The 12,886-nt window shown below is 38.1% G+C and overlaps 1 protein-coding gene across 1 annotated transcript in view; it reads right to left on the reverse strand.

The window, feature by feature from the left end:
* Positions 1-200: 200 nt before the first annotated feature.
* The window catches only part of HPGDS (hematopoietic prostaglandin D synthase), a 42,368-nt gene continuing 29,682 nt past the window's right edge, over positions 201-12,886 (reverse strand). Inside the window, exons 5-6 of the mRNA XM_036762779.1 lie at positions 7,156-7,254; positions 201-537 (exon numbers count right to left, since the gene is read on the reverse strand). Coding sequence (XP_036618674.1) covers positions 373-537; positions 7,156-7,254 — 264 coding nt within the window. The 3' untranslated portion in view covers positions 201-372. The remainder of the gene's footprint in view (positions 538-7,155; positions 7,255-12,886) is intronic.

Below are 12,886 nucleotides of genomic sequence, written 5' to 3' on the forward strand. Positions count from 1 at the left end.
GGGACCTTAGAAGTCATTGAGTTCAGTTCTTTTGTTTTACAGATGAGAGAACTGAGGCACAGAGAGGTGAAATTATTTGCCCAGGGATACATGTCTAGCATCACGTATGTAGTGTCAGATACAGGTTTTGAGCCCAGGCAGCCTTGGCTCTTTATGTCCAGTGCTCTGTCCACTACAACATGGAGAAGGTATTGGAAGCAAAATACTTTTTTTATTTTATACAGTATATGGCATTAATGTAAAAAAGTTCCACTAACAGAAAAATGTTACATTTACAGTTATTTTTGTAGAAGGCTTAATCTAGCATAAGCAAGAATGACTTTACATGGTTCAGGCCAGGGAAAAAAGAATAACCCCAGACCAATCACTGGTCTACATTCTGGTGTCTGGCCTCTGTCTTATCCAGTCTGCAATCACAGGAATGCTTTGAACTTTTTTTCGTAAGGTCACCAGTTTAGGATGCTTGTCCAACAAGTCATGTTTAAGGACCAAAAGTGTGGTACTGCAAATGTCCCAGTAGAAATCAGCCCAGGTTACCTAATTAAAGAAGAAAAATATTGCTTAAGGTTTTCATTTGTGTATAAACTATTAATTTAACTGAACTGTATTCAAAGGGCTAAACTTTAAATGTGGAATCATTCATCTTCATCTTGTGTCTTAGTGAAAACCAAATAATTCCTCCCCATAGTTCAGGGAGAAAATTACAAGGAAAGCCAATGTTGTGAGGAGAAGAGGAGTGAGAACTTCAGAGTGAGAAGTGACCATTACTTATTATTCTTTGGGAAACAAATGGAGATACATGTACAGAAATGAAATCCTTACCCCTCATTGGTTATAGGTCCTATTTAATCTCTAGAAGAGCCCTTAGATCATAGTCTATATATGTAATGGGACCTTGGGATCACAGGATCTAGAGCTGAGACAAACCATAGGAACTAGTCTGTTCTCTGTATTGTACAGATGAGGGAACCAAGATTCAAAGGGAAGTGACTTACCCAAGACTCCATGCCTAAAATAACCCAATCCAGAAAATGCAGTGTCCTTTCCACCAACTACTCCCTTTCCCTGCCTCTCACCAATTACTCATGTTTCTTGAACTTGCTTCCTGTTATCTTTGCTCCTTAACCAGCTAGAAGTTAGTTGATGGCAAGGTTCTCAAAGAGCCTTTAGCTATTTTTCTGTAGGCCTAAATTCCTCAGTAAAGGCATTCTTGTTCCAAGGATGGTGAGAGGGGCAGAGTAGAGGGAGCAAAATGCAAAGGAATCCATGCGTAGAGCTAAGTGGCCTCACTTTTCAGGGCGTTCATCTGCCAGGTAAGAGTTGACCCTATAAGGTCCTTTCCGGTTCTAAAATCCTGACTGAAGAGGGAACAGGAGCTACTATGGGTTATGAAAGGACAGGGGTAAGGGAGAAATGTGATGATAGTAGATAGTAGAACGATGTGAGCAGAGAGGTGTGCTGAAGAAGAGAATAGGCTTAAAAGGAAAGCAGAGCAGACATTAGGGTCATTTGTGCAAGAGTGACTAACGATGTCTGAGCCCGTACTTCCCTAGTGGTGGCTCTGGGCTTGGCTGCCTTGGGATTTAGTGGTCCCAGGTCCCAGCATCGGCAGCCCTCACGCTATGCCATATTGTGATGTTAGATTTTTTTTCTATAGCCTGACTGAAAGGATTTTCAGGACAACTCTAGTAGCAGATGGAACGAAGGGGGTGTAAACATGTGGTTTGGATTAAGTATAAGTTAAGTATATTCTGAAATATACACATTGAAAATGTTCTTAAATTGTTGTTAATGTCGAGGCAGTTGTAGGCAACAATTCTATGACTGGTCCATTACAATAGTTTTATTTGTTGAGTTCTCAATGTTGTTGGGTATGATTGTACTCTCAGTGTGAGGATTTCACTTCTGTTCATGAAAGTTTTTGGTGTATTATTTTGGCCACTTGGTTGTATCTGTCTAGGTGTTTGGTAGGTGTTGAATAATGATTTCTACTGCTTCCTTACATAATCTGCATTGATCAATAAATCTTACCTCCTCAAGGATAACCTTTGTGTAACTGGTGGGAATGATTTGGTCTTGTACCCCTCATTTCAGTACACAAATGTATATGACTATTGTGGTTGAATTCATGTTAGTTTTCCCCCATGAAAAGGGCTGTTTCAAAGGCTCCACCCAAAGCTCTTGGTTATATGCGATAAATCCGGTGGCATATACATCTAATCAGCCTTTACTATTGTTCTGTGAAGTGATTTCTGTTCATTATTCCAGAAGGATTTCTGTATGTTTTTAATCTGTTTATCTTGTGTTCTGAAAACATCAATCCAGAGCCTGTATTTCATTAATATTGTATGTATTTTTATTTGGGTACTTTCTAAATCTGTTGTCGTCCGTCTTACTGTTCCAAAAGTGTACATTAAGTATTGTGTAGGTTTTAATATTTCTAAATGTGTTCTTCCCATTGGGCTTTTTAGGCAGCTAGGTGGTACAGTGGATAGAGTGCTGGGCCTGGAGTCAGGAAGACCCAAGTTCAAATATGGCCTCAGACACTTATTAGCTGTGTGACCCTAGGCAAGTCACTTAACCTCTGATTGCCTCAGTTTCCTCAACTGTAAAATGGGGATAACAGCACCTACCTCCCAGGGTTGTTGTGAGGATCAAATATTTGTGAAGTCATATGTGTTCCTGGCACATAGTAGGCGCTATATACTTATTCCCTTCCCTTTGACTTTATAATGCCAGTAAGTCTCTTGACATAGAGCTTTGTGCTTATGTATCTTTCTTATCACCTTTGTCCATTGGTTCAATTTGACTTCAGGATTTAAGCTCAAAGCCATTAGTCTTCTTCCTTGGGCATACTTTTTTAGGGGGTGGGGGTAGGGGAAGGACTACACCTGTTATTTAATCAGTGAGGGAACTGAAGAAACTCATGTTGAGGAACTTTCTCTAGCAGTGAAGATTGGCACCTCCACTCGAGATTTGCCGAGGAAAAGTGATTTGCCCAGGCCCCCATAGCTATTATATGTCAACAGCTCTTTCTCCACTATGCCATGTTGTGCCTCTGACAACTGTGAAGATTATTAATCTCATTACCATCTTTTTCAATGAAGAGTTAATCCTAGGCCAAGTCTCTACCCTGCTATTATTCTTTTAATATTTAATGTTCGCAGACTTCCATGGGTAGGTAAGATATCTTTATTGTAACTGAATAAAAGTATTGGGATGTAAGCTCATCTTATGTAGGCTCACTGAAAACATCTTTGGAAAAATTCCAAACTCATATATTGAACTTAAATGCTTCAAAAGAGAAAAGTAAGCTGTATGTTAGAAATTCAGTTTTCATGTAAAACCCTCTCTTTATATTCTTCTGTATATATGGAAGTTGCCTTTTTATGTTTGTTAAGTTCAGAATAAAAAAGAACAAAAAAAACCAGTAGAGGACAGGAAAATGGGGGTATATACCTCATCCTTTTCCTACATGATTATGATTTCTTCCACTGGGTTTCTTTTTGCAAGTTTTTCATTCCATGTAACTTGGAGGTTATGGGCATTTTTGTATGGTGACATCTATTAAAAATGGTCTTCAATTTTTATGGATCAATGTTACATTCAAGCGATTGTGGGCAAAAGTTCTATTTGTTAAAGTTGTCTGGGTCCAGTAGTTTATTTTTTGAATTCTCAGATACTTTAAGGCCTATGTCTGTAATACGAGGGTTTGTCTTCCATTAGTTTATGAAAATTAGTGAGCTAATGTATAATTCTAGTTGCCAGGTCATGTCTTCCTATGTATTCAGTAGGAGCTAAATTTTTGCATCCTGAAGTGTTGGGTTGCAGTTCCTATTTCCTGGCATCATGTGAAGTGACTAACAAATCCATCTGTAATTTCTAGTGGCAATGAACTGGTCTGGAATTGCTAGCATAAACACCTGTTTTTATGAACAAATCTGCATGCCTTGGCCATAGGTTTGATGCTTCTTTTACTGACATATTTTGGGTTGGGTTTTATGAGAATGGTGATCATGGAAGGCCTTCTGATTTCACTGTTAGGTCTTAGCCATTTTAAATCGGCATAGGAATTACTAGCAAAGCACTTGACTAGCTTCTCTTCAGGTGGAAGCGTGATATCCTAGCTTTTTGAAGAGCAAGCATTACATATCTGCTCCCAAAAGATAACACCAGAGACCTGTATATATCTTGTTTGTACAGATTTTTTTTTTGTATTTTGTCTCTTCCCCTGCGTCTCTTCCCCCTAACTCCCATTAGACTGTGAGCTCTTTGAGAGCAGGGACTGGGTTTTTTGGGCTTTCTTTGTATTCCCCTCGCTTAGCACAGTGCCTGGCAATTACTAGGCATTTAATAAATGCTTGTTGACTTGACTTCTCAAAAATAGGCCAGTTATGTGTTTATGCACTTTATACAAAACATTCTTGGCTTAGTTTCTTTTTTTCGTTTGTTTTAAAGATTATTAACACTTGAAAGGAATATGTTGAGTGAGAAAAATGTGCCAAAAATTTCCCAGGTCAGTTCAACAATTACTGGAAAAGGCTGAGAGTATCATAACATCTATTCTTTCTTTGTTGGTTATTGTAAAGACTGGCTCTGTTCCACATTCATGGCTTATATGTGCACACATAAAATAGACCCAAATACAAAGGGAACTTAAGTATTTGGTATCCACGTAGAAAATTGTCTCTTTAAAACATGACATCAACAAAATACTTTTTAAAGAATGTATAAAATATGGCATCACAGAGACAGTTAAAATCCAGTATTGTTCTTCTGAGCCTTAAACTCCATTATCTCTCTTAAATAGAATTGAGAATGGCTTCCAAATTATTATTATATAAATTTACATTAAATTATAAAATTTTATATAAATTTACATAAAATATCACTTGATGTGGATAACATCAAGTTATAATGGCTCCACCAAAAAACACAAGCTTCTTGTGGAATCTCCGCAGTAGTAATTACTATGTTTACAAAGCACTTTTAAGATTTTCAAAGCACTTGAAATGTTATTTCATTTGATCTGAGCAAAACCTTGTGTGGTATCCCCATTTTACAGATGAAGAAACAATTTGACAAATTAAGTGAGTTGCCCAGGGTTAAGTTATGTAGCTAGTAACTGAAGCAGGATTTGAATTCAGCCCTTCCTGACCCCAATTCTAGTCTTCTATGCACTATCTTCTCTGCCTCTATATCAGACTACCAATTATATGAAAATGTCATTTGGATTTTTCTAAGAATAAAGTTCTCAGGACAGCTAGGTGGCGCAGTGAGTAGAGCACCGGCTGTGGAGTCAGGAGGACCTGAGTTCAAATCTGACCTCAGATACTTCACAGGTGTGCTAGTTGTGTGACCTTGGGCAAGTCACTTAACCCCAATTGCCCTGCCAAAAAGCAAAAAATAAATAGAGTTCTCTATGTCAAGAAAAGGTAGAGACTCTTCAAGCTGGAATCCATAAGTTAATTGGACTATTGGATGAAGATGACAATTACAAGTATCTTGTTATCCTACAAGCAAGATACAGGGTATACCAGAAAGCTCAGGCTGTGTATGCCAAGAGACTTTCTAGCCTCCAGAAATGAAAGCTCTATTGGAAGGACAGAGTTAGAGCTGTTGATACACATGCAATACATTGTACATTTTAAGTCCTATAGAATGGACCAAGACCAATTCATAATTTTCCAACTTTAAAGGAGTGGAGATACATCTTTTTTGAGAGGCCAAGTTTGAATATCATAATTTTACAACATTAAGTCTTGATGGGTTTGTTGATGCTGTCCTTTCTATTTACATCATTGTAGTCCTTGTGTATATAGTTTTCCTGGCTCTGTTTACTTCACTTTGTTTCAGTTCATATAAATCCTCCCATGACTCACAGTATTCATTGTAGTCATCGCTTCTTTCAGCATGGTAATATTCCATTATGTTTGTGGACCATAGTTTGTTTAGCCATTGTCCAATTAATGAGTATCTTCTTTGATTCCAATCCTTTGCCATCACAAAAAATGTTGCTATCAATGTTTTGAGTATATGTGGTCCCTTGGTTTTTATCATCAGCCCTTCTCTTTTTTTGGTGGAGTTTAAAGGGGAACAATCCAAAGACAAGCTAGTCATCTGCTGTTCTTATATGTTTAATGTTTTGCAGACATTGTCCAGCAGGATAACATGACTTCTGTGTCACTGATAAAAGTATATTGGACTTTTAAAGCTCATCTTCTGAAGACTTAACTGAAAGTAGTTTCAGGATAATTTTAGTAAAAATAAAATAATAGAAAATTAAGTTCACTATTATTAATAGCAAACAATACTAAGCCAATTAATTTTAAAAGCCTTGCTACATACGCAGTAGCATTCTCATGACCCACTTCCATGTTTTATCTAATATGAAGCCTCCATAGTCAGTACTGGAAGGTAGGAATACTCATGTGACTGAACAAGTTAGTTTCATTCTCAATCTCATCTGTAAAATGAGGATATTAAGATCACAGGATTGTGATGAAGACGAAATGAGGTAATAAGTAATAATAAAGTGCTTTGTAAATCTTGGAGCATTATCTAAATATTACTTATTACCATTATGTTGGCCCATTAAGCCACAGTTGATATGTGCATTCAGTAAGAGACAAGAGTTACACGGAAGTACAGTAGAGGGACCCCTTATTCCAGAGTCAGAACACTAAGGTTCAAATCATGACTTGGGCTACTTCCTATGTATTTCACCTTGGGCAAGTACTTTGCCCCAGTTTTCTCATCTTCAAAAACAGGCATCGGGATCCTTAGCCAATATATCTTATAGGAGTTGCCAAAGCTTAAAGAAGCATATGAGCTGCTGTTCTTATACATCTGAAGGTTCTATGATTCCTTAGCATAGAGAGCTCCTTCAGTGGGAGCTACAACTTTTTAGTAGTTAAGTCCTGGGGAATTGCCCAAGGCCCATAGTGGTTGAATGGCTTGTCCAGGACACCATAGCTAGTAAATGTGAGTTGGGATTTGTATCCAAACTTTACTTGTTTACTCCACCTCTAACAATCTAGCCAAGGTCAGGCTGCCTATTAATATAATTATTGTTACTATTATTATAGTTAACAATAATAATAAAATTTACCTTAAAAACATGACCACATTGATATTTTAAATTAAACTACTTACAGAGTTGCCAACAAACCAGTCTCTCTTCCCTAAATAAAGGTCTAAATCTTGTAGTAAACCAGGAGCATCATTTGTGAGCAGCTCATTAAACACCTGATCCTAGGAGAAGGAAGAAAAATACTATTATTAGGGTTTAGGCCAATCTATAACTGAACAAAAATTTTATCTACATCAACTCCTCCAATTGGTCATTCAGACTTTAGATGTTTGTATGTACCCCTTATCTCCCAAAGGACAGTTCATTCTACTTTTGATAGCACTATTAAATCTAGGCTAAATCTAGCTAGTTGCAAGTCTGCCTATTTCCACCCTAGCTCTGTTCTCTGGGGCCAAGCAGAAACCTTTCACATTAGAGCCTTGTTTGTAGCTTGGTTTTTAGTCCTCTCACCATCAGGTTTAGCCTTTGGGCATGTTCCAATGTAGAGCTTCAAACAGAAGTCCAGATGTGGTCTGATTAGGGTGGAATATGATGACCTGGCACCTCCTTTTGAGACACAACATTTCTATGGCTACACCTGAAGATCTTAGTAAGACTAGGAAATTTGAAGAGGTTACCATATCAATCTGTCAACTCATATTGAACTTGTAGCTCATCAAAACCCAAAGCTTTTTCCATGCTAACATGCTACATAACCTTTTTACCCCACCCCCAAACAATACCAGCCACAAGAACCTCCATATTTCTCCCTTACTTGCTTTCTGGGCTTGGGCTGCTGAGTCACAAGGTCTCATGGCCACAAAGTCCCTCTCCTGGGCCTCTTTCCCTCCAGGAGAGGGATGTAGTGACCTGGAAACATGGGCTGAGTATATAGCCCACTCCATTTTGGAAGCACAGGAGATCCAGTGGCAAAGAAAGCAGTGGTTCTACTGCCACTCCATTCCCTCCCTCAACCCCATAGTAAAATCCGTATTAGCACTCTTTAGTGACGCCTAAAAAGTTATTAAAGGTACTCTGCCCCTTTTCTCCATTGTGCCTCTAGAACCCTTTTCTATTATGGAGTCTACTAGATTTTAAAGGACTTTAGTTCAAGTCTTGACTCTACCAGTTGTTAGGTGTGTGATCATAGGCAATTTACCTCCTTGGGCTTCGGTCTCCTCATCAGAGAAATAAGGAGATGGAACTAGATGAACCCTAAGTTCTCTTCCAGCTCCAAATCCATGGCCTCATATTCTTCCCATCTTTTTGGTGCTCACTGAAACCTGACTTTCTGTAGAAAACACTAACACACCCCTTGACCAACGGCTCCTTTTATATGCCTGATACAGTGTCCGAAGGAGGAGTTGGCACCTGCTGCCTTCTTCTTCTCCATGAGTCTGTCAGACCCTCTGACAGTTTCTCTCTCTCTCTCTTTTTTTTTTTTAACAAATTCTTGTTGCTGTTGTCTATGGACCACTCTAACCTACTCAGTAAATTCATATCAGGCACATGGTCTTTTTTCTCTACCTCAACCCCTAGCCTCCTTCAGACACTCCCGATTCCCAATGCCTATTCTTTCTCAAGACCTATCACCATTGTCTTCAGAGTTTCTGAATCATGAACTGATGTGAACCAAAACTTTTAAACATTGTACATGTATACTTGCACCATGGTGTGAACCTGTGCATGTGTGTCATTGCACACACACATATACACACACACAAACACACACAGACTTTATCCCTATCCTGCCCCTCCCTGGATTTGCCCCAGGTGTTGGAATACCTAGTTACAGCTCTGATAAGATCTAAAAATAAAAAGGATGTAGGATGCTTTCTTGTGCTGGGAATGAATCTGAGAAGTGACTCAACCATTCCTGGCCTAAAGCTGGGAACAAGAAGCTTTCCAGATATTCCTTTTTCTGCATGGGATTTGGGTGAAGTACTGTATGAGGTTCCATGGCATAGTGAATAGAAGTCTGACTGAAGAATCAGGAAGACCAGGGTTAAGGCTCATTTCTTAAGTGTAAGCCAACTTCTCTCAAGGTGCCAGACTATTCCCTAAAATGATAAATTACTGGGAGAAGGAATTCCTTCCATCCTCTGGTCCCCAAGTTGAAGGATAAAAAAGAGGTTGATAAGAAAAATATATGTATATAATATAATAAAATTCAACACAATAAAACACAATCAACAAAAATCCCTTATAAATCCAAATAGATTTGATTTTTATATTATGTATGACAAACTTCTCATTAAGATAGAGGAAATCCCTTTGTGGATATTGAGAATAGACTCAGTCTAATGATATTTAGCAAGAATCTAGGCGACTAGGCATCTTTAAGGTCCCCTCCACCTCTGGAATTCTGGGATTCTGGGCAGGGGACTATGTCTGAATTAATTTTAAGTCTCACTATTTAAAATTGTATCATAAAGGTCATTATCTTTGCTTATCCATTCACTTTTTCACCATTAAATTTTTGCATTTAGTAGAGCAGTAAAATGAATACTCTGACAAACCCATAGCACCTTGTTTATTAACTGTCTTCATATACTACTTTGTGATATTATATGATCTCTTAAAGTACAGACTTTTCAGGTTAATGAGATGAGGACTGTCACCTAGTGAAATAATTTGTAATAGTACTCTCTTTAATTGCTTTGAGGGATGGCAGAAGAGGGAGAGATTTCATGTATTTGTCTAAAAGTATCACATTGCTAGAGCTGTGTTCTGCTGTCCAGCCAAACTGGCCTTGTCATTGCTCAGATTCCATCTCCCATCTCCATACTTTTGCACAGGTTGTCTCATACCAAGGGTAGGGAATCTGTGGCCTTGAGGCCACATGTGGCCCTCTAGGTGCACAAGTGTGGCTTTCTGACTAAATCCAAACTTCACAGAACAAATCCCCTTAATAAAAGGATATGTTCTGTAAAACTTGGACTCAAAAGGACCTAAAAGGTCACATATGGCCTCAAAGTCGCAGGTTCCCCACCCCTGTCCTATACCCAGGAGAAACTCTTGCCTTACCTCTCCTGCTTAGGATCCCTAGGTCTCCTGAAAGCTCAATTCAAGCACCACTGTCTCCTACATGAAGCCTTTTCTGATTCCTCTCAGTCACTGTGTATGTTTATGCATACATATAATGTATATATATACATATATAGTATACACACATATATATGTGCACACCTGTACACAGTGTATGCCTGTTATGTGTATATATATGCATTATATATGTGTGTACATATTATAATATTCTTATATGTATTATATATTATATTCTTATATATAGTCATATTCTCTTACACAGAATGCATATATTCTTTGAAAAAAGAGAAATAATTCATTTTGGTCTTCATATCCTCAATGCCTGGTGTGTAGCAGGTACCTGATAAATGCCTGTTAATTGATTGATTGAATGGATGGGTGGGTGGGTGGATGTTAGAGCTGGAAGTCAGTCATGTAGTACATATAATCCTCTCAGCTTAGAGAGGTCACTGAGTCCCAGAGAAGGGAAGTAAAGTTTCAAAAGAAGTTTAACAATCTGCCAAATTGTTACAAGGGCCATTTGACCTTAAGAAAGTATTTCAGTTTTTGCTTTTTTTCTTTAAAAATTAGGAATGAAACTTTGCATCCATTTTTTGGCTTATGAAATCTTATTAGGAAAGATACTGGGCCACCTGGAATCTAATATCTGAAATTCATATATGGTAGTTTCAGGAACCTACTATAAGGGAGATATTTTCATAATCTATTTGAATGTAGCACTTTTTTATGTCAGCCCTTTTAAAAACATGAAGGCAATGAACTGTGAGTTGATTAACTAGTAACTTTTTTACACTGATGAAATTCAGTAGGAAAGTTTGTTGGAACCATAAGGTGGCAGCAGTGTAACCCATAATAGAAAAAAAGAAATGGTAGAGATCAAAAGATTTTTTCTTTTTATTTTTTGCATGAGTAAGAGTTACACACTATTAATACTCGAAATAGACATGGGCGATGTAGTCATCAATAGGCTAGGCTGAAGTCATCCTGGGTCCCCAGAAACTTGGGGATAAAAGACAGAGCTTGAGAAAAATAAATGGAAATTAACAGCCTACAAAGTTAGTGAAGCCCTTCCCTTTTCTTCCCCAGACTCTCGGCAATAATCAGAACTAATAGCTTCTGAGTACTTCTATTAATTCTATTCCTAGAATATTAGAGCTGGAAGAAAAGTAGACAATACAGTATCCAGATCATGCAAAAATAGCAATAGAAAACTATGTGAGAACAGTTATTATTTCTGCTGTGTCTTTATGAGCACAGTGCCTGGTACAGAGTGGGTGCTTAATCATTGCTTGTTGATTGATTTTTAGTATATTGGTAGAAAGACCTATCAGCAATATTTTCCAACATTTATCTGCATTTTTAATGTGATTAATGCAATAAGCTTGGTTTGTATTATTTACTGGCAGCTCATGCTCCTGAGGTAGGTATTACAGTAAGAACATTACGACCTGATAAAGGAGTAGGATCATTTAACCTTCAGCTGCAATTCATCTCTTTCATACACTAATATGGCTTTGGATGTGTATTTTATTTCCTTACTGGTGCTTTTGTTGACCGTTGTGTTTATTTACCTTTTCTGTGTTTTTGTCATCTAAGGTGCTTGAGAACAGATAATCTGCCTCTATCTGAATGGTTTCCACTGCCCCACCCTCCATAGGAATATTTCAAATGCCTGTCTTTTATGAAATATCCATCTTTTTGCAGATGTCTCACCTTGGGTTACATCTCGAGTTCCATTGTTCTTTGGAATATATTATTCTCCTCCTTTCTGAGGTTTCTGGTGAATGCACAACAGTCTGGTTTTACTTGAATTTCCTTATGGTTGAAGGTCTTTTTCTTGTTCGTTTGTAGAATTTGCTGTCATTTGAATCGTTGAATTTAACCAATGTGTCTTGACATTGTCATATGGGGATTTTCTTTTTTTCTGGAGGTGACCTGTGAATTCTTTTGATTGGTACTTTGTTTTTTATATTCAGAAGTTCTGGGCAATTTTCTTATATTACTACTTGCATTGTGGTTTATTTTTTACTTGTCATGTTGTTCTGGGAGGCCTATGATCCTTAAGTTGTCTCTACTCATGATGTCTTCAAAATCATATGTATTTGCTTGTTACATGATCTTGTGTTCTTTCTTCTTCCAGGTTGCTGCTAACTTCTATGTATTTGCATTGCCAATCAATTAGTTCTCTACTTTTATTTCTTTGGTAGGGTTCAGTCACTAAATTTTCAAGTATTTCTGTTCTGCCAATTATTTCTGCTCCGTAGGCCATAAATTCTGCTTCTATGATTCTGATTTCTCTCTTAAAATGAAGAGGTTTTTGTAAATGATGATGATTGTAAGGAACTATATGTTTCTAGGGGTGACCGCCGCGGCCCCAAAATACCTACACACCGGGTCCTGCCGAAAGAATTCGACTCAAGCCTTCTCAGCCAAGGGAAAAGAGAAAGTTTATTAGGGATTCACCATAATGGGCTGTCTTAAGAAATCCCCCCCTTTGTGATGCCTGTTTCCACAAACGGGCCAGATTCAACCTACTGAATTAGATTGAATCTGAGCACCTTCATGGAGGCAAGATGGAGATTATATACACAAAGATTGTAGGAGGGATTGAGGGGTGGTCTGGGGTGACTAGAGGAGGGGTTTAGGGAGGGTCTTGAGGGGAAGTCTAAGGAAGACCAGGTGAGGTCAAAGTCCAGGAACCAAGAGAATAGAATTAAGGACAGGAAGTTCCTGAAGGAATATCAAAGGTTGGGAAGTAACTGAAGG

Source organism: Trichosurus vulpecula, chromosome 6 (assembly GCF_011100635.1).
Source record: "Trichosurus vulpecula isolate mTriVul1 chromosome 6, mTriVul1.pri, whole genome shotgun sequence".
Classification (NCBI taxonomy): Eukaryota; Metazoa; Chordata; class Mammalia; order Diprotodontia; family Phalangeridae; genus Trichosurus; species Trichosurus vulpecula.